At 37.0% G+C, this 23,813-nt stretch overlaps 1 protein-coding gene and 1 long non-coding RNA gene across 2 annotated transcripts; both read left to right on the top strand.

Annotated features, from left to right (window-relative positions):
- Nucleotides 1–5,197: 5,197 nt before the first annotated feature.
- On the top strand, nt 5,198–7,435 carry LOC135115111 (uncharacterized). The gene is made up of 2 exons (XR_010275819.1): nt 5,198–5,353; nt 6,011–7,435. It is a non-coding gene; the product is annotated as an uncharacterized LOC135115111 (long non-coding RNA).
- A 534-nt stretch (nt 7,436–7,969) lies between these two features.
- On the top strand, nt 7,970–19,109 carry LOC135115110 (trafficking protein particle complex subunit 13-like). The gene is made up of 10 exons (XM_064031608.1): nt 7,970–8,083; nt 9,039–9,207; nt 9,375–9,459; nt 10,092–10,225; nt 11,260–11,377; nt 14,741–14,837; nt 15,158–15,390; nt 15,887–15,987; nt 16,144–16,294; nt 18,835–19,109. The coding sequence occupies exons 1-10, from the start codon at nt 8,044–8,046 to the stop codon at nt 18,973–18,975; spliced, it is 1,269 nt and encodes a 422-aa protein (XP_063887678.1). The 5' UTR covers nt 7,970–8,043; the 3' UTR covers nt 18,976–19,109.
- The last annotated feature ends 4,704 nt before the right edge of the window (nt 19,110–23,813 follow it).

Genomic DNA, 23,813 nt, shown 5'->3' on the forward strand with positions numbered 1-23,813 from the left:
GTTTTTTTCATTGCGCGCGCGCACACACACACACACACTCTCTCTCTCTCTCTCTCTCTCTCTCTCTCTCTCTCTCTCTCTCTCTCTCTCTCTCTCTCTCTCTCTCTCTCTCTCTCTCTCTCTCTCTCTCTATATATATATATATATATATATATATATACGAGTATATATATATATATATATATATATATATATATATATATATATATATATATATATATATATATATATATATATATATATATATATATATATATATATATATATATATATATATATATATATATATATCTCTCTCTCTCTCTCTCTCTCTCTCTCTCTCTCTCTCTATATATATATATATATATATATATATATATATATATACGAGTATATATATATATATATATATATATATATATATATATATATATATATATATATATATATATATATATATATATATATATATATATATATATATATATATATATATATATATATATATACTCGTATATATATATATATATATATATTATATAAAACCTAAATTCTGCTGCATTTGGAAAGTGGCAGTTTTGCATATTTGGAATAATTACATATGTACGATAATTTTACCAGAAGTACAATAATTTCAACCTGTGTAGTACGATAATATGGCCAAAACAATCTGGCAACGCTGCTGAACGGTAGAATAAGTACTGTGATCACGTCAGCAGCATTATTAAGACGTGGAAGAGTGAGAGGGGAGGGAAATGGGACATAAGCAGATTGATATTATTCGAATAGGTTGGCAAGTTGTTTTAATTAGCTCATAGAAGCACAACGTTTATTATTTACTATTCTATTGTATCAAAAATGTGACTGAGCTGGATTAATGATAAAATGAGGGTGCACAAAATACAGCAATCGTGTTAGGTTGACTAAATTGCAGTGGTCACTTAGACAAACTGTATGTAATCAAGACCAGAAATGCCTACTACCGACATTTAGATGCTTTGCAGTGTTTGCACTATTCTACGTGCCTCAAACAAATTCAAGCACAGTTCTGTAGGGGAAAAACCCGCAGTTCACGATCTACTGAACATGTACAAACTTGATAACCCCATCACTTCTCGCACAATTACGAAATACATAAGCAAACCAAGGATCGTATTCTGAAACCCTTTGTTCTCTCACCACGACAATTTTCAAAGGCTACAGAGATAAGGAGCCGGGTTCTCAAGAGCGCTTCACCTGTTAATAATGTAGAAATCTTGTTAATTTGTCACCATAATAATAAAAAAAAAAATGAAATTCCCTTTATAGCTTCAACTAAAGCTTTTTGAAAGTAGTCGGGGTCCAGCGCAGAAACGTTTCGGAGTATGATCCCAGATTTATGAATAAAGACCTACGACATTTTATCTGTTTACGGCATAAGCACGTGATGATGATGGTTGAGTAACTGAAGATAAGGAACATATTGAATTAACCACGGTAAGACATTTCTGGCACGATAGGTGACTCCCCACCCTCGCGTCGGTAGGATTCATAGGCGGATGAGTCAGCGGGAGTGAGTCAGGCTTGGGGTGGGTCGCGACGGGGGCCAAGGCGGACGGAGCGACGGTGGCGGTGGTGGTGGCGTAATAAGTTCTGCTTTGTTGGATTTCAGAAGGAAATAAAACAATTATCTATGTTTCAAGAGTGTTTTACAATAATCTCTCTCTCTCTCTCTCTCTCTCTCTCTCTCTCTCTCTCTACCTGGTATGAATTTCAGAAGTAAGGAAACAAAGCCATTATCGTTGTCCCAGGAATGTTCTATAAGAAATTCTCTCTCTCTCTCTCTCTCTCTCTCTCTCTCTCTCTCTCTCTCTCTCTCTCTCTCTCTCTCTCTCTCTCTCTCTCAAGAAGTCAGAAAAGGAAACACTTCAAAATCCAGACATTGCTTTCCTCAAACAATAGCGTCAGACCCGTATAACATTGCGATTGACATCACAACTTCCTGTTATTATTTATATGTTGTGAATCTGACCGCCCTCCCCCACCAAAAAATAAATAAAATAAATAAATAAATAAATAAAAATAAATAAATAAATAATTAATAAATAAATAAATAAATAAATAAATAATAATAATAATAATAATAATAATAATAATAATAATAATAATAATAATAATAAATAAGATAAAAAAAAATAGAGGGAAAACAGCAAGATATTCAAAAGATGCCCCTTGGTTAGAGTTTTCGAGTCCATTTCCCTTCCTCGGATCGTGCGATGGAGGGAGGCTTGGGGGAAGTGGGGTGAGGAAGGGATGTGGGGTGTGACGCAACTGGAATTTCCCACAGCTAGCGAGGTGGACCGAGGAATATGAAGGGAGGGGTGATAGGGAGAAGAAAGAATAAGGATGGAGATAGGGGTAGTAAGAGGGGAGGAAAGAGAATAGGGAGGGAGGGAGGGGTAGTAGGAGGAAAAATAAAGAAAATGGAGAGATCAAGAGAGAAAGGAAGAAAAGTGTAACAAGTACTTGAAGCTACATTACCTTATTCTTAAAAAAAAAAAAAAATCTACTTCCCAGACGAAGTTTCTCTCTCTCTCTCTCTCTCTCTCTCTCTCTCTCTCTCTCTCTCTCTCTCTCTCTCTCTTCTTAATGCCATCATGTGTGTGTGTGTGTGTGTGTGTGTGTGTGTGTGTGTGTGTTCAAAGAAAATTGATGACACTACTGGTCATTACAGTAGTAATGACATTACTACTGTAATGACACCACCACCATCACCACCTGGACCCACCACTACCGTCACCATCTCCACCATCTTTACTCACCAGCACCTTCTGACTTCCGCCTTTTGTAAATAAACGTCGCAAACTCTTTCCGCGGACACGAAATTTGCGCATCACGCCACCTAACAGCGCTGCCACGGTCGACACAACTAAAAAAAAATCGAGAATGTGTCTGATTATCTTAAACACACACACACACACACACACACACACACACACACACTACTCGTATAATCCTCAACCCACTTACAGCTCACTCCGCAAACCCACACCACCCTTCACTCCACAGCCCACTCACGGCCCACACACAGCCCACCCACACCATCCGCGCACTTCACGGCCCTCTCATGGCTCACACGCAACCCACTCGCACCACCCTTTCACTCCAGCCCTTAGACCACACACGCACCTTGACGGCCTCCTTTATATCGCTACAATATTTTTATCTGCGAAGCTAAAGTAATTGAGTAAGTGATTAGAGAGCAAAAAAAAGGTTCTCAGAATATACTATTATCTACACACACACACACACACACAGTGGTTAGCACGCTCCGCTCACAACCAATAAGGCCCGGGTTCGAATCCCAGGCGCGGCGAGGCAAATGGGCGAGCCTCTTAATGTGTAGCTCCTGTTCACCTAGCAGCAAGTAGGTACGGAATGTAACCCGAGGGGCTGTGATCTCGCTGTCCTGGTGTGTGGCGTGTAAGTAGTCTCAGTCCTACCCAAAGATCGGTCACTATGAGCTCTGAGCTCTTTCTGTAGAGTAACGGCTGGCTGGATGACCAGCAGACGACCGTAGGTTAAACACACACACACACACACACACACACATACATTGTTTGAATCGTGTAATGCAAGGGTGATAACAGCATATCAGGAGAACTTCAATACTACTATTACTACTACTACTACTACTATTACTACTACTACTACTAATACTAATAATAATAGTAACAACAACAACAACAACAACAACAGTAACAACAACAACAATTGGTGAAAAATAAGTCCCGTTTGTTTTTTGTTTTTTTTGTCATGAGCAGTATTGATCATGAACGTAAGTGTTAATCTCTCTCTCTCTCTCTCTCTCTCTCTCTCTCTCTCTCTCTCTCTTAAACGTTTACTGCAATGATGATGTGGATGAGTGTGTTGCATGTAAGTGTATGTGTGTGTGAAGGAATGCAATACACGGCAGACAACACTGATTACCATGACAACGCAGTGATTTGATTCATGAATGGAGACGAAGAAAGAAAAGAAAAGAAGCAATTCAGAGATACAAAGGAATGCTGCCTATTTATTTAGCTTTCTTGCAGTAACCCCTGCGACTTTTCCCTGTATGTACGTTGTGGCAGGTCTGGATACACATAAACGTTTTATTTCCTGCAACCGTGATGCGAGAGCCATACGGGGTAAGTTAGTGTGTACTTTATGTAATGAACGTTTTTAACTGATAATACTCATGCCTTGCCTTATCAGGGGACGGAGAGGCCAGGAACAATATTAGTAGTGACAAACGTTTTTGTCGTTGGGTATCAAACATCTTAATTTCTTGTACTAGTATGCTTCTACCCGTAGCAAAGGGATTTGCAATGCGAGTTATGTGTTGGTACAGTTGTGTGTGTGTGTGTGTGTGTGTGTGTGTGTGTGTGTGTGTGTGTGTGTGAATTACTAATAAACAATGGGTGGTCTGTACAACCTTGAATCGTCGCATTTTTTTTTCTCCGCTATAATGTAGATGTGCGTGTTATACGTTTTTCATACATATAATGATGGATAAACACACACACACACACACACACACACACACACAAGGTATATAACATTCCACTTTGCCTTATGTGACGAATGCTCGCTAGATGAAGTTAGAACTGTATGTGCTGGTGGATTACAGTATGGATTCAGACATGTCTGAGTTTTCTTATTTTCATCGATACCATATCTTTCTCAGCATTTCCGTGGAAGAGATAACACTGATATGCAATGGTACAATAATAAATAGTCTTAATTTCATCTCGTCAACAACAGTTCGTATACGAGTTAAGTAATACATATGGAGCCCGTAGCATGACCAGCAGGATAGAAAACTATACAAGCTCCACATGACAAGGAGTGCCACTATCACAATAACAGGTAACGGCACTCTGGCATCCTGGTACATACGTGTCGTGAAGGGGGGGGGGATGATATCACACGTTACGACAAGTCTGGTACAGGTCCTTGTGTTGCCGACACCGCTCACGTCAGCTTAGTTATTGTACATCTCTTCACCCACATATATTTACTTCTCCCGTTCACCGTTAGGTGTAGATAGCAAATCATTATATCATTCAGTCACCGCTGGGTGAATGAGTGATTAACGTATGTGGCACCTGTAAGCATTGCGGAAATACTCAGTAACCCATCGTTGGCAACTAATCGCTACACGAGACGAGAGAAGAAACTCCCTCACCCGCTGTCTGCGTCACTCGCTGTCTCGCCCCGCTACGTGCAGGAAGCCACTTCTGATCGTCACTGCGGTGGTGCTGGCCGGTTGGTGTTGGTGAGAAACAAACTCGCCATCACTCCCTGGGGTCACAAGGAAGGCCAAGACAGGGAAGGAGAGGAGTCTGACGTGAGTGAACAAGGAAGACTGCACTCCTACATAATTATTCTACTTGACTGTTACAGGTCGTGCTTGCCAGATACAGTGTGTGTGTGTGTGTGTGTAAGGGGTTGAAATAAGCGTAATTGGACTGTTACCAATGTGAGGGAAGTTGTACACTACGTTTTAAGGATCATTATATATATATATATATATATATATATATATATATATATATATATATATATATATATATATATATATATATATATATATATATATATATATATATATATATATATATATATATATATATATATATATATACACACCTGTGAATTGAAGAGAAGCTAGACCACTTAGCAGTCTAAGTTGCAGAGTGAATGAATAAATGTGTGTGTGTGTGTGTGTGTGTGTGTGTGTGTGTGTGTGTAAGGCGTTTCATTCACCTTTGTAGAGTTTTGCAAATTTGTAAAAAAAAAAATTCCATAGCACCAGTCAAGTTATGGAGATTTAGTTTCTTTGAAGTAGCTACAGTTTTAATGATCCTATAATTGCTCTCAAATTTAAGAGATTTTCCTTCGAATCGTACGAACTTTAAGATTTCATGAAATTAAAGGAGTTCATGTTGTGCCATATGTAATCGTATCCTGTGTCTGAGATGGCATGAGAGTAGACCCTCGACAGGTATGGAGACGAGGGAACCTGTGGTACAGATTGTGACTACCAGACGCCCTCACCTGCGCGATGTCAAGGCCTGCGTGCATACATTCACCAGCAGGATGGATGTGTGTTATCAATGATGGGTATGTTCGTATTCAGGCAACCGGAAATGAGTACTGAAAACGAATTACTTTAACGTGCTATCTGTTGTAGTGACGCGAAGTAACTTGTAATAATGGTTGCTAACGTATATTCCTTGTTCAGAGGGTTACAGAGCATACTTAACGTTTATGTCGAGGTTGTTTGAAATATCATTGTGTTGAAAGGAAAATGTGACCAAGTTCACCAGCTCGAGTCAGTTAAGGAGCTCGCTGCAGCTGCAACAAAATTCTTTAAGTTATTTCGTTGGTATTCCTTTCTTGTTACGTGATGCATTCTAGTACATGCATGAAGGAACTGTAACAGACACCATGGTCAAATGTATTTATCTTAAAATGCAAGTGAAATCAAATTCGAAAATCTTTTGAGTTGATTGGTGACGAGAGTTAGGTTAGTAGTTAACCTGCCCTAGTTTCTGTGTAACAGCTACTAATTTCTCAACAGATTCCTTCGAGAAGATAAGTTGCATGGGATATATGTCTCTCCAGTTCTAACTCTGCCGAGGTTTGCACAGGTTCATGTGAGTTACCAGGGATCTAGAACACCTGGCCGGATTCAGCTTTGAGTGGATCGATACACCTGGATATCCATTTTCGAGCTCAGTAACTGCAATTACGTGAAATATATCGTGATGACTAGCGTGTAGATAACTACGAGTAGTACTCCCTGCTAATTATATATAAATCGTACTTATCTGTATAAACGGAGTTTCACTATAACATATACGCGTACATGAGGGATATAAGAGTCGCACAAGGCACTGTACGTTATAAAGAATGATTTAGCTTATAAATGTTTTATTTTCAGCCGTTGTATCAATCTAAACAAGTCACCACGAGTCACCGTGACCAGCCAACACCTGTGACCCATCCCTGGCCGTGCTAGATGGACGTAAGTGTCCCTCATCCCACTTACGACCGCCTAGCACGGTATGGGGCGGCGTCTGCACCGCCGATGGAAAGGAAACGTGGTATTGAGTGTAACCGCTCAAGATAAAGACCTAATGTTGGTCGTGAAAGTACAGTTGCGTGTTTCTCCAATCATATTGGTAAGGTAATTGACAAGCTTGTGAAATAAAGATATTGTATTGTTTCCTTTCACACTATCCCACGAAGAAGGAAGTTAATCCGATGATGACCTACTCTGGTTAAATAAATCATTTGAAAAACGAATCAAATAAATAATCAAAGTAACATTGTAAAGACTGATATGGACGTAGTATAGGCAATGTAATGCAATCATCCAAGGGACTGTATATAGTATATATAAAATATGTTAATTGAAACGCTATCTTTTTTTTCTCTTCCTCTGACCCCAGTAATGTACGTATGTGACATTGATACTGAAGTGGTATATGCACAAATGTGCAGGAAAGACGACGGATGAATACTTCAAATTTAGAAGTATTACTGGAAATTACTTTTAATTATATGGAATGGTTGAATATTGTAACCATTCTGAGGCATATTGTGGTAATACGTCATGACAGAGTACTTACTACCTGGTCATCACATAGTGAACACTAGGGTGACCGAGCTTATATTTCTGCGTGCTAATGGTCCTGCCCAGGGAATATAGAGGATGACAACACTAACTTAGTCACATACGTTTATTTCATTACACATACACACACACACACACACACACACACACACATATATACTCGTGTGTATATATATATATATATATATATATATATATATATATATATATATATATATATATATATATATATATATATATATATTTGTGTGTGTGTGTGCGTAATGAAATAAACGTATGTGACTAAGTTAGTGTTGTCATCCTCTATATTCCCTGTTGGAAAGTCAGACTGTGGGAAGTAAACACAGCTGCTAATGTCACCTGTGAGGCAGCCCACCAACCCCGCTACTTGAACCATGGACAGCAAGGATAAGGACCACATCTTGAGCCTGAAAGGTGCGTGTGGAGTCGAGATGGAGTGTAGGATAGCATATCTGAAAGCAGGAAAGGCATGAATATAAGTGAAGGTTGGGGTATAACTGGTTCTGTGTTAGGGGGGAGGGGTTGTCCGTGGCTGGGGCATTTTAAATTTGATAGTCTGGTCACTCACCTTCATACACAAATAAGAGCGAAGTGTAGTGTATCACACATGAGGGCAGGAGAGGTATTAATATGAGTGAAGGTTGGTGTATAGCTCTATGATATGGGGAGGAGATCTTAGCTGGGGCATTTGAAGTTTAATAGTATGGTTATTCGCCTTCATACACAAGTGAGGCCAAGTGTTAGTATATGTTAACAATAGTAAGGCTAATCTTGATAGCATGACCTCATCTGCTAGAGACCAAGTTTTCCTCTCCACAAAATATGTGAAACCACCACACAACCTAACCTAATATAACCTTAAGCAGTCACTGAGCCCATGTACTTTCCTCATTTCTCAATCTTAATATTGCCTTTGCTAAATTGCTTACATTGAATACATACATAAGTTTATTCATTTGTATTTCACAAACTGTGCATAATAATATTCATTAACTACAGCGTATGTGGTCTTATTATAGAGAATTGTCAAAATGGAGAAACTGGATTTGACTGACTGATCTGAGATAACAACATTGTGGTCATGTGGCATTAGGAGAAACTGAAAATTGAGTGCATGTCTCAGGATATATACTTTGCCCCACATTGCATACACTGCTGTCTTACCGTAATGTTAGGGTGTCATTATTTTATCTTTTTTTCTCTCTTTTTTTTTTATTTTTCATTCCAGTCTAATCCATCTTAGATACAGATGTAGAACCAGAGCACTGATAAGTACAAAGAATAACAATACACCTGATAGCAGTTTATGACATGGGAAGATATTCTAAAATGTATGTGAATCATTGATGTGAATGGTTAATGTTTGCAGTGATGCGGCTCACCAGACCCTCCCTCTTCACGGGTCTGTCTGTTGGCTGTGATGCGCGGGACTTGCCTGGAGAACACCTCAATGCTGATGTGCGGGCTGACATTGCCATTCCTCAGGGGCTGCCCAACACTGGCGTGGGACACATGCTGCTCCTGCCTCAGAGCTTTGGGTACTGTGTAGAAAGTGTGTGTGTGTGTGTGTGTGTGTGTGTGTGGGGATGCGGGTGGTATGAGTGTGTGATGCTTTGTCTAGACCATCTCATGTGGGATTGCTGGCCTGGTATATAGCTAAATTTATTTATTTATTTATTTATTTATTTATTTATTATTTTTTCAGGAATATATACTTGGGTGAGACATTTTCCTGCTGCCTATGTGTTCATAATGATGGGAAGGACACAGTGCGGGAAGTGTCCATCAAGGTGAGGAACACTTGCTGTCGTCAATATGGTTTTGTTACTCAACACATGGAAAAGATCACATGTACTTATATTACTACTTTCTTTTCAAAGTGGTGTGTTTTTCCAAAGATAATTTGGTAGTATTTTCACATTTTACACTGATGTGTAATGTATTCTGTATAAGTAACTTTAGGCTGTCTTTTGAGATAAGTAGACACAAATTTTAAGATGTTTTACTGATGATGCCATTGACTTTTTGGCTGTTTTTGGTAGAACTAAATACTACTATTTAAAAATTATGAAAGTGATTGTGGGAAGTTTTATTTTTTACTCTGAAATATATTAAAAAATACAATTAAGGTATAATTTATTTGATCCTTAAGGAGATGTTAACTTGTCTTAACCCTTTCACTGCTATTTTGTACTTCTTTCTTTAACTACTATTCATTCTGAGACATCTTTACTTGCAATACAGCCACCTCCAATCTTTAAACTCGATAGTAATTGCAAAATCTCTTCTTTTAATCCGCTTCTTTCTTGTAGATGCTTATAAAGATTTCATGCATTGCTTCTGGTACTGATAATTGTCTCGTATCACAGCGAAAGGGTTAAAATAATAATGTGTCAAGTACGTGCTTCCCTTCACTGGCCAGGCTGTGCTGCAGATGAGCAACCAGCGAGTGCCCCTACTGGGGGAGGACGACAATGAGATGCTGCACCAGTTGGAGGGCAATGAGACCATCAATGAGGTCATCCAGCATGAAGTGAAGGACATTGGTACTCACATGTAGGTGGTGCCTCTGGGCTTGTGCCTCTCAGGGTGGCTACAGTCTTATTTGTTGCAGGAATTTCTTGATTGTAATTTTCCACAAATTTCTTGAAATATTCGTAGACTTGTTAAAATTATTGATGAATTGATGGGATTCTATCTAACTAATTTTCTCTTGACACTTTCAGTGGGCTCCGGAATGTTTTTCATTCTTAATTATTTTATTTTTTCCATACTTTTTTTTTTGGGCTGAAATGATGATGATGATGATAATAAAACTAAGGATAGTCCTAATGATGATGACAAAGTACAGATAGATTTTTTTCTTTGTGTGTGTGTGTGTGTGTGTGTGTGTGTGTGTGTGTGTGTGTGTGTGTGTGTGTGTGTGTGTGTGTGTGTGTGTGTGTGTGTGTGTTTTATCATTCACTAAATGTTCCAAATTTCATTTCCATACACCTTTACGTACAAGAATCTCTCTCTCTCTCTCTCTCTCTCTCTCTCTCTCTCTCTCTCTCTCTCTCTCCTCTCTCTCTCTCTCTCTCTCTCTCTCTCTCTCTCTCTCTCTCTCCCTCTCCCTCTCCCTCTCCTCTCCTCTCCTCTCCTCTCCTCTCCTCTCCTCTCCTCTCCTCTCCTCTCCTCTCCTCTCCTCTCCTCTCCTCTCCTCTCCTCTCTCTCTCTCTTCTCTCTCTCTCTCTCTCTCTCTCTCTCTCTCTCTCTCTCTCTCTCTCTCTCTCTCTCTCTCTCTCTCTCTCTCTTCTCTCTCTCTCTCTCTCTCTCTCTCTCTCTCATATATATATATATATATATATATATATATATATATATATATATATATATATATATATATATATATATATATATATATATATATATATATATATATATACTCGTATATATCTTCCTTCCAAAGCAACATATTTTCACTAACCTTTCATCAATCTTCCTTCTAAACTACTTCTGTACTCTCCCTTTACTTTCTCTTACCAGCTCCTCCACTTCCCTGTGCCAAGGCTTGTCCTCAGTCCACCTCACCATTGGCACATTCTCCACAGACTGGTGTGTGCTGTGAGTTACCTGTCAGCCTCGGGGGATCGGCTTAACTTCCGCAAGTTCTTCAAGTTCCAGGTGATGAAGCCTCTTGATGTGAAGACCAAGTTTTACAATGCTGAGGTAAGATTGAGTTCTTGCTTGCTTTTTCTAGGATGTGGTTTTCAAGAGTTTTCTTCTGCGTTTTATTGCTGTAGTGTTTTTATTCATCTAATGTATGATTAGTGTAGTGTCATATAATGTTTATTCACATCTAAAGTACTATTATGTATTCTAAAAATTGTTATACTGCAAAAATTTATTGTATTATTGTATTATTCACACATTTAGCTGAAATTAAGTATGTTTAATATATATATATATATATATATATATATATATATATATATATATATATATATATATATATATATATATATATATATATATATATATATATATATATATATATATATATATATATATATATATATATATATATATATATATATATATATATATTTTGTATTGGTAATAATTACATTACCTGTTTTGTAGATACTTACTTGGAACAAATGGAAAATTTCAGGTCATCCAGCACTAGTTAAAAAAAAACTTTTTAAGTGACCATGTGGTTTTGTTTGTGCATATTTTGCATTTCAGATGTATCTTGATTGATTCATTGTTTTAGGTTTGTTATGATTTTGATGGAGTTACATTTTACTTCCCACCCAGTACATAATAGTGCTATTCCCCAGGAGGAGACTTATGAATGGGATCAGCACAGAGTAGACTAATGATATGCACATTTACTAGCAGCATTTAACCAGTGTGCCATTGGGGACATGGAAATCACTTAATGAAGGTTTTATTAACTAAAATTTGTACTGACAGGTCTCTGAAGCAATGCATTGCTTTAATCAATAATATGCATCTCATTCCCAAGAGAATTGTGTAGTTAATGGCTTAGGAACTCATCTTTCCATCATCAGTTAAGCTTGTTTTAACCCTCTGACTGCTGTGGCTTTTCCTCAAGCTTGGTTAAATAGTCTGGTTCAAGTTTAGAGTATAATTTGGAAAGATACCACTAGATGGCAGAAAGCATAATGTAGTTGTTGAATCCTTTTAGTATATGCAGTTGTACAGTTTTTTGTAAAGTTATCTAGGATTACTTAAACAGTGTAATTAGTGTTGTACTCTTATTGACAATAGAAGGGTAAAAGTGGCAAAACAACACAAACATCTACAAATATATCCTTTAGTAATGTAGGAGTAATGTGTTTGTATTTTTTGTGTAAAATTATCCAGGATTACTTAAACACTTTAACAAATGTATTCTTAACATTCAAAAAATAAAAGTGCCAAGACGTAACATAAAAATCTACAAGAATGTCTTTTAGTAATTATATTTTTTTCATTATATTTTATGCCCAATACTTCAGGGCCAAGAGTTATTTATTCATCACTTGTGTCCACTCCTCACTCTTCCATGGTTAAGACACAGAGAAGTTAGAAAATATGTGTAGCTGAATGTCTGGGTGTTAGCGGATGGGGTTAGTGATACCTCAGGGCCAAGATTTATTTATTCATTACTTGTATCTACTCCTCACTCTTCCTGGGTTAAGGTACAAAAATTATAGTGAATGTGTATAGCTGAACATTTGGTTGTTAATAAATGGGGTTAGTGGTGACCTGTTAGTAATATTGAGAAGCCTTACTTGTGTTCCTGACTTGTTTCCCTTTCACGTCGGCCCCTCCAAGGCTCAGGTGTATTTTATTATCATGTTATATTCAATTTCTCAGCATGTTTTTTGCATGGCCATAATGCTTGCTTCTGCATGACTCCTGCTGCCCCATCACTTGTTTGCAGGACTATGTTGTAAGTATGCAAAAACTATACTCCTCTTTTTTTATTAGTATTATTTTCCCTTCAAATCATATGCAAATTTTGTTTCTTGGGCATTTATACTTGTAATATTAGTTCTTGTCAAGTTTTAATTATTAACATACTGGATTTGACTCAAAAAAATAACTACTGCTAATAAGGTATGGACCTTGATTTATTTTTTGGTATTCATGTATTGACAGTAATGATCTTGTATGGAAAATGCATTAATACATAATAACATACAGCAGGTGTAGTGATTTTATTATAATGAATCTACTGCTTACTATGCAATTCTTGTCATTAAAATAGTAGAAATATGGAACATGAATTATGCTCCTGTAATCTTGCTTTCTACCTTGACTCAGCAAACTATAAGAATCAGCTGAATTTAATAAGTACTGTATTGTGATTTGTTATGAGAATATTTTCATATTTAATGCCATCTTTTTTGTGCATTACCTTTGAAAAGTTGCTTTATCATAACCAAGCTTAGAATTCCTCAGTGTATTTCTTTGCTTGTGTCGCTTTCTTGGCCTCAGGACAGTAGCGGTGGTGGTACAAAGATAAACACATTTTCATATTTCAGTTTTTTCATTGACTCTGGAAAGTTTCACATTTCATCATTTACAGCACTCCCATGCAGTGTAGGAGTAATGTGCACTTCTCTTACACATTAGTATAGAAATATGTTTGTACACATCAGTAATTTTTTTTCATGTCACCAAATACACAATTGTACCAAGGAACTCCTGTTATCAGCTCACAGAGGAACTGTATAGTCATGTTAATCAAATTTTCAGGTTATTTGAGGTTTGATATGTAAATAGCATGTTTATATTGCCTTGCATTTACTAGAACATCATAATATGCTCTGTTTTCTGCTTTATTAGGCTCAATATATTTTGGTCATTGATCAGAGCAGTTTGGGTTTGCTGTCCTATGCTGCATTGAATTATGGAGATTTGCCTTTCTGGAGAATGTCTGCATATGTTTATTTTGTTTTTATTTATATCTTACTGGCTTTTATTTTGTCAAGTTGTATATGTATCCCAATAAAGGGATAGTCAATGAGCCAGCCTTATGGATTATTATTATTTTCTTATTTATTTATTTATTTATTTATTTATTTATTTATTTATTTATTTTATTTATTTATTTTTTTTCATAACTTTGAGTTGCTTAAGCATTCAGGAAAATTAGATAGTGGATAACCAGGGTTCCTTTGTATATGTACCTTGCATGGACCAGTCCAGTATTTAGTCAAATTTTACCTTTGAAACAATTCATGGTTCACTAATAATCAATTAAATAACATCACGAGAAGTAGGTGCTATTTGCCTCAGACAAACTTACTGCAAACCAATACATCATTTTCTAAGTAATGTAGTTTAGACATCCACAAACTTGTGAATACTAGCCACCAGAGGAAAGCATACCAGGAGGAGACAGTCATTCCATACAAGTCTAGTGATATGCATCAGGATAAATACAAGTACTGCAGAAGCTGGTGCACACTGAAATTAGTAAAACTAACATTTTCACTTTCTATGTGTATTCAAGTTCAATATAATTGTGTGTGTGTTTGTGTGTAGTGTTTGTGACAGTGTTGTGTGCCTCAGTCAGATGAAGTGTACCTGGAGGCTGGGGTGCAAAACATCACCTCGGGACCACTCTGCTTGGAGAAGGTGGAGTTGGAGCCATCGCCTTACTTCTCAGGTAGGGCCAGCCACTGTTGCCCTTATCTTGCTCATCACTTTGTTGTCTTTTTAAACTTTCTTCCCCTAAAAGGCCTAGACCAAATGTTACAAAAGAAATGAAAGAAATTTGTAAAATATAGGAAGAGTCCTTTTCTTTTGCAAAATATTTCAAGTTTTGCTCCTTGAATGTAGAGTTGGATGTTGCATTTTTATTTTTGACTCTTGTTAAAGACATATGATGTTATAACTCTCACATTCATGTGATGAAAAATTTCTTGTAGAACACAAACGTCTCAGAATCTGGTATTTGTGATTTTAATGCAGTCATTTAATTTTCAGTAACACCAATGAACAAAGTTTTACCAGATTCCAACACACTGGTATTTGGGAGAATGAATGTTGTAAACCCACATGACACAAGACAGTACCTGTACTGCCTCAAGCCGAGGGCGGAGGCGCGCTCCAACCCTGCAGCACTGCGGCAGGCAACTTCCATTGGCAAGCTGGACATTGTGTGGCGCACCAACATGGGTGATCGAGGCAGACTCCAGACCAGCCAGCTACAGAGGATGGTGTGTGACAACATTTACTGTCATTAGAACAATTACTTGTATTGAACTATATGTACACTGAAAGATTATGGTATTCAAATGTAAATCATATTGTCAGTGAAACACACCACATATCTTTTTATATGTATTCCACTTACCATTACATTCTGTCCACCTATGATGTGTGTCTGTTCATAATAATGCTCTGTGCAGATGTGGAACCCAAATTCATAAGCCAGTGTGCATGTGTTCAATGTGCTGCTGCATACTTGTGAGTCACATACTGGTACTAAGCATTGACCCTTGATTAAGACTACCTACACAGGATTGTAGTATTTCACAGTTATAACAAATAATTTATTGCTCATTAGAATTGAAGTTAGTTGTTTGGTCCATAATTTCCATCTCCATCACATGAAATACACGCCAAGACTTGCTGAAGACTTATATGTAAAGCTGACATATCCAACTTTGATACAAACTAATGCCAGCTGGTCACCTTTCCTTCCCCTTGCAGACGCCTCAGTATGGGGACGTGAGGGTGACAGTGGAGCGCATCCCCAGTGTGGTGAGGCTAGAGGAACAGTTTGAAGTCTGCCTCTCCATTACTAATATATGGTAACATCTTTGTATTTTCTCTCTGTTATTAGTAAATAACAGCAACTCAGAGACAGCCTATAACATGAAAGCAAACATTAATCTTTATTACATTAGTGTGTAAGTCCATTGCTGTTGTCCTCAGTGTGTAAACCATTTTCTCTTTTGCTGAGGCAGTGAGCGAACCCTAGAGCTACACCTGGAGTTCCTGGGTGGTGGTGGAGGTTCTGTGTGGAGTGGAGTCAGCAGTCGGTCACTTCCTTCCCTCCAGCCCGGGCAGTCAGTCAGCCTGAGTCTACCCTTGGTGCCCCTGCAGACTGGACTTCAGGTGGGCAGTTGCTTCTTTCACTTTGTCCCCTCCTTTATCAAGTATGCCACATGTCCACCAGACTCATCCTTCACCTGGCTTGCTTCACCTCAGCTAAGGACAGGTGGCCAGCCTCATCCTTTCCAGACAATCCACCATCTCTTGTAGGGATTGCTAAGGATTTCAAACAGCAACAGTGTTACATCCTGGCTAGACTGTTTGATTCCACTATGCTACTTTTTTGCTGATATTAGTAGAAAAATTATTGTAAAATTAAAGCAGAGAAAGTGTAATTTACTGCAGTATTAAAGGAGAGAAAGTGTTATTTGCTGCTACTATTGTTTGTGGATGAACTGAAATAGTTGAGGAGTAAGGATAACTATTATGGATACAGGAAAAAGGTCCCTTGTAACCTAACTCTCTGAATCTGGTGACTGTCTTCTACTCTTATTTAGGCTAAGATTTCGTGATCTTACGAAGTTTCATGGGTGCTGTCTTAAAATCAGTGAGCTGTGTGTTGTGTCTAGTAAAATTCTTGGTCTAAAAATATCTAGTTCCATACAATTTCAAGTTGAAGTGATTAATGTTACAAGAAGCCATCCAAGGCACAGAGATAAAGAGTGAAAATAAGAGTAAATGGAGGCTTATACTGTAAATATTACTTTTATGAGCTCCAAGGAAGAAAATGGTCAGATAGTATGCTGTGCAGTGTTGCCAGGGATAGCCAGATCAGGTGAAATGCAGCAGTCACTCCAATACCCCACCCACACCTGCACCACATGAGGTCAGGTCATCGTATCTGCAACACTCAGATGGAAGCCTTGTCAAACCATCTCACATATATACACAGTCAAGCCAAGTATATTATAATAAAGTAAATCAGTATTTTCAAAGAAAGAAGAAAAAATGAGGAGTTTTTACTGGTATTTCAAAGATCAGATCTCAGACTGCAGCAGCAACACAAGTGAGTGAACAGTGAACAGTGGCTAGAATATGCAAGCAAGTATGATGATGGAGTTGATGAATTGACCAAATTATCATCTCCCAAGAAACAATGCAGGTGAGTGGGACAGAGGTCAGTTTGATAGATGGGGAGGCAACAACAGCACACCAGGAGGATTATGCATCACACCCCTGGTTTTAGATTTGCCAGACCATAGTTGTAACATACGAGAAAGGAGCTACACTCATGCTGTCCTGTCTCCATGTCTACTTTTGTCCATCTTATTCTTAAAATCATTGATGTTTCTTGCACAGACCACTTCCTCTTCCTGTCTGCTCCATGCTTCTATCCATCTACGTGGGAAGCTATATTTCATATTACTCCTGCAAGTGGTCATCTTCATTTTCTTACCATGTTCTCTAATTTCTCTCTTATTCCACACACACAGATCTTTTCTATCCAACTTCACTCTGCTTGCCATCTCATACACTACTATTAGATCTCTCACTCTTCTTTCTTCCAGTGTTGAAAGCTTAATTTTAGTGAGTCCTTCCTCATATGACAGAACCTTTAGTATTTGGCACCATCTTTGTTGCTGCTCTATATACCCTTTCCAACTTTTTTTTATATGTTTCTTCTCCTGAGATTACCAGGCCACTTCAGCATATTCCAACCTTGGTTATATCATTGTGACTGTTATTTTCTTCATCATTTCTTCATCCAAATGTACGAATGCTGTCCGCGTGTTTCTCAATAGGTTAAGAACTTCTCTCGTTATTTTGTTTTGGTTGCTTCTCCAGTGATACATTTTCTACCACAGTCACTCCAAGATCTTTTCCTCTGTCCTTCTATACTTTCATTTCCCATCTTATAGTCCTATGTACATCTTCTGCCACTCATGCCAAATTCCAATTTTTTTACATTATCTATATTTGCAATCTTCTACTCCAATCTCATATTTTATCCAAATTTTTCTGTAGTGCCTCACAATCACTCATTTCTCACCCCTTTTAGAAGTTTCATGTCATGTGCAGACAGACTCACATAGCTTGCTACTCCATCCATTTATATATATTGCAAACATAACGAGCAAAAACTGACACCAGTGAGACTTACTTATCATGGGGCACCATTTTGATGTTTTGTCCTTGATTACTGTCCTCATTTCTCTGTTTGTCAGGAAGTCTTCCAGCCACTTCAGTAGTCCAACATTTACTCCAACATTCTTTAGCTTTTATATCAGTCTTCTGTGTGGCACCTTGTCAAAAGCCTTCTTCAAATCCTGATAAATACTATCTGCCCATTCATCTCTATTTTGCACTGTATCAATCACTCAAGAGTAGAATCATAAGTTGCTTAGATACAGTCTCCCTCTTCTGAACCCAAATTGGTTGTTAGATATAATATCTTTATTTTCTAGGGAATCCATCCATTTCTTTTGCATCAACCTTTCTCACAATTTTGCTATTACTCTGGTAAGTGACACTGGTCTGTAATTTAATGGTTTTTCCATATTTCCTTCTTTATAGAACGGCACTGTGTTTGCTCTCTTCTAGTCTTATGAGACTTTTCCCTTCTCCAGGGAGGCACCTATGACTTCACATATTTTCCCCTGCAGACCATTGCTGGGATCCGCCTGACAGACACCTTCCTGAAGCGAGCCTACAACTATGAGAATCTTGCCCAAGTGTTCATAACCAACGAGAAGTCCAAGGAGCAAGAGGAATTCTTCTCCAAATGGGTGAATGACTCCACCTAATAGCATCTGTGTGGGGGCCTTCTGGTGCTCCCAAGGCCTCCCTCCCTCCTTCCCATGCCATGTATATTGTTTATCTGTATGTACTGTATGTAAAATGTTGGAGTAAACATATCCATTCCTTGTTGACAATAATGCATCTTTGTTTTGTTTACACCTCACATCAGGGATTGGATGTTTTTTGTGATAGGTTTTAGTATGGAATTCTGTGTGTGTGTGTGTGTGTGTGTGTGTGTGAGAGAGAGAGAGAGAGAGAGAGAGAGAGAGAGAGAGAGAATCACTCAGTCTTCCAAATTACATACTGGACTCTCATGGTCACCAGTTATTACATTTCCAGGAAGAGGAAACATTTGAAGCATTTGAAATGTTTATTAATGGCCAACAAAGTCACCAGAGGAGAGTTTAGAGCTATATCCTGTGGTCTCAGAGTAAGGCTGTGACCTCACACTATACCCTCCATCCTCTTGCTCAAGAAGGATAGTACAGCCTCCTTGGTACTTACCTATTTACATATTTGTATTTATATGCTAAGGATGTATATGACCAGCAGTGCTATTCCTAAGCTCCTAGGGTGTAATGAGGTGGTCCATTAGACTATCCTATTCCACCAGAGGATGACTGATGGGAATAAGAGTGTGAATGATGTGTGTATGTGCATGCGTGGTGCTCTGTCTGGATCAACCTGTGTGGGATTGCCAGCCTGGTATTAGAAATAGAGTAAAACTCATAATATTTCACCTATGAGTGCCAAATTTGTCATATTTTTCTTTGAATTTATATGAACTATTTGCATGCACCACCTCCTCTAGTGATGCATTCCACTGATCTATGGATTATTTCTGCTCGACTCTTTTTTTATTTTTTTTTATTTATTTATTCATTTATTTATTTACTTTATTTTTATTATTATTATTATTATTATTATTTTTTTTTTTTGCTGTATCCTCTTCATATTAGATTCCCTTGCCATCACAGTAGATATATATATATATATATATATATATATATATATATATATATATATATATATATATATATATATATATATATATATATATATATATATATATATATATATATATATATATATATATATATATATATATATATTTTTTTTTTTTTTTTATTGCTCATTTGCAACCAAGTTAAAATACCTACATACAGGTGTTAGAACCTTGTGTCAGGTGAAGAGTGGCTTCTAACATTTTTTTTTTAATTTATATTTATTTAAAGCAGATCCCCTTGAGTTTATATAGTTTAGATTAGTTTACAATTAGATTTAGATTAGTTTACAGATTAGTATACTGGTTAGTATAATTTACGTTAGAGGTTTGGTAACATAAGTTATCCTATTAGGGTAGGTCAGGTAAGCATAGTTTAGGTTAGATTCAGGTTTTATATTATGGGCTAATCCAAATATACCCTGTGTGGTTGATTATGTGATGTTATGTTTGCATCTGCATACATATGAAAGCATGGCGTATTGTTATGTGATTTTAAATTACATATAATTTTAAGTAACCAAAGATATTCATATCAATTTTATTTCAATAATTTGTCATTCTAAAGGAGAGTATTTAGTCACAATGATTTTAAATTACAAAGTTGAACACCAATTTTTTTCAGTTTGTCTTCTTAGGCTTTTATTGGTCTTAATTCATAGCCTACTTATGCCATTCATTACTTATATAAAAACAATTTTGAATCCTTTTGAAGGCTCCCTTCTCCATTTAATTCTAAGGGTTTTACCGTAGATAACACTCGCAATGTTACTATTGTTCCTTTATAACCAAAAATCAAATATTCGGTAATATATCATTTGTGTGAAAGTCTACATGTGTAATATGTCAATGAATATTTATAAAGGGATAATGATATAAAGTACATACACAGTAGCATATGCAGGTCTTTAACCAATTTTATTTTATAGTGCACTCTAGTCATTAATTCAGTATATTTAGCAGACTATCATTTCATCCCAGGGAGAAATTTAATTCAGATTCAAAAGTGCGGAAATTGGCGGGAGTCACGTAGTGGAGTCCAGCTGTGCGGGCGGAAGTGTGGGGCTTTACCAAGTGGCAATTGTGGCGCTAAACTGACGTGCAAGAAACTCAGAAATAAGGGAAAGTGCTTAGTTAATAGAGGTAATAGTGATTAATGAAGTGCAGATTAATTAACAAGTGCGAGGAGTTAAAGAGGGTAAAGTCAATAGTCAGATTATTAGTGAATAGATCATCAGGTGATGGTGATAGAAAAGGTCATTAGTCAAAGACGCTCGTTGAATAGAGGTGATAGTGAAGTACAAATAACAAGCAAGTGTGTGGAGTTATTAAGGGGAAGGTCATTAGCGAACAGCCCAGATGAGGTGCGCGTGGGATTTATTCCTGTCGTGTGCTGGCAAGTCCTCAGAGACAGGTAAGCTTAACGAGTAGTGCTGGGGAGACATGGAGTTGTCTACATTTTTGTCTTCTCACATAACTGATTCAGATTCATAATATCGCTTTTTTCTTCAGTACCAAGTTGACATTTTTATTAATCTATGCTTACGTACTTTTCACAGACTCTCCTCACTGAATGTCTCTCTTTGTGTCTCACAATACAAGGGGGCAGTCACAGCTTGCCCTCTAAAGACAACTCTCTTCCTTCACGCAAATCTTCCTTCACGCAAAACTACAAGCACCTAATTACACACACACACCCTTCACTAAAAATTCAAAATTATTATGGTGACCCCTACACCAGCTTCGGAGTCCCTATCTGGGGAGGGGACCACAAATGTCCCCAGGTCGGACTGTTCTTCTGGTATCTTCTGGTTAACAAGTATCCTCAATCATTCATCCCTTTCTCTGGTAAATTCTGGAACTCCCTGCCCGTTTCTGTATTTCCACCTTCCTATGACTTGAACTCCTTCAGGAGGGAGGTTTCAAGATACTTAGCCTTCAATTTTTTTCTACTGCTTCGGACCCTATTCGGGGACCGGCATCTCAATTTTTTTTTTTTTTTTTCCCTTGGCCGGTATCCCGTGGCCGGTGGCTACGGTTTAAATTTTTTGGGATTTGAAAATAACATTAGCCTACTAATATTCAGATACTTGGCTATTTGTTTATTTCTCAGCAAAATATGAGGCTTTTTCGAGTCGTGGCTTAATCAGTGAACGGATCAACGATTAAATTAATGTTTTCTCAAAGCTCCTTAATGACTTTGGAAAAAAGAAATTTTGAAAAAAAAAAAAAAATTGTGGGAACCTAGAGCTTCAAAATACATACCCTGAGTAACAGTGGAACTTGACTTAACGAGATTTTAGCTTAGGAGAAAGAGCTTTTGTGTCTGGCCACAGCTGCGTTACTGGAGTTTGCTCTTTTTAGTGAATATGTTGACTTGCTCTTTTTAATGAAGGAAAGATAAGACCTATTACTTATCTTTCCACGCGCGCGCGCGCGTGTGTGTGCGTGTGTGTGTGTGTGTGTGTGTGTGTGTGTGTGTGTGTGTGTGTGTGTGTCCTTATCTCCGATGAATCGAGGTTTATAGTACTAAATATTAATTAATGGCCACGTTGTCCTTTATGTTTTATTCATTTGAAAATATCACTTCTTTGAACAACAAGGGACCCCCGAGTTACGTGTGTGTGTGTGTGTGTGTGTGTGTGTGTGTGTGTGTGTGTATGGAGAGAGAGAGAGAGAGAGAGAGAGAGAGAGAGAGAGAGAGAGAGAGAGAGAGAGAGAGAGAGAGAGAGAGAGAGAGGCCGTACATATTTGATATTAATGCATTTATACGTCAAATACAACTACTAGGTTACTGATAATACTATTACTACTACTACTACCACTACCACTACTACTACTACTACTACTATAATAATAATAATAATAATAATAATAATAATAATAATAATAATAATGATAATAATAATAATAATAATAATAATGATGATAATAATGATAATTCAATACTTTGCTCCAACTATTTTTTAATGCAATTGCAAATAGTCGCTACATGGTAATTGTGAGTTTATGGTTGGTTTGATTGGCAAGCAGCGTCGCATCTCTGTTTGTCGTTGTTGTGGCAGGTGACCCAATTCCTCTCAGGTGAACCCGGGCAAGCCTTAGAAGGGAAAGGAAAGCCTGCACGTCATTCACACCACTTGGTACAGTGCCTTCCTTGTGTCTGGTGCTGGTGGTGATGGCGGTACAACAACAATAACAACAACAATGACTACTTATATATATATATATATATATATATATATATATATATATATATATATATATATATATATATATATATATATATATATATATATATATATATATATATATATATATATATATATATATATATATATATATATATATATATATATATATATATATATATATATGCCACTACTACTACTACTACTACTACTACTACTACTACTACTACTACTAAAGCTAACCTTTTACAAACAGCCATGTAAGTCAACAGATCAGTTGCTGTTCTTTTTTTTTACTTTCCTCTGTGTTTCTGTTACTGCTACTACTACTACTACTACTGGTGGGGGCACCAGAATATATATATATATATATATATATATATATATATATATATATATATATATATATATATATATATATATATATATATATATATATATATATATATATATATATATATATATATATATATATAAAGCATGAGGTATATGAAGAGAAAAACAGTAACTTGGCTAATATTAATAAGGATGGATAATAAATATGATGTTTTTTGTTGTACATATTGTACTACAAACATATTCGAGGTTTATCAGTTTTCATAGTAACGAAATAAGATAAAATTATTAACGCTTTCTGTAAAATAAATAC

Source organism: Scylla paramamosain, chromosome 28 (assembly GCF_035594125.1).
Source record: "Scylla paramamosain isolate STU-SP2022 chromosome 28, ASM3559412v1, whole genome shotgun sequence".
In the NCBI taxonomy this organism is placed as follows: domain Eukaryota; kingdom Metazoa; phylum Arthropoda; class Malacostraca; order Decapoda; family Portunidae; genus Scylla; species Scylla paramamosain.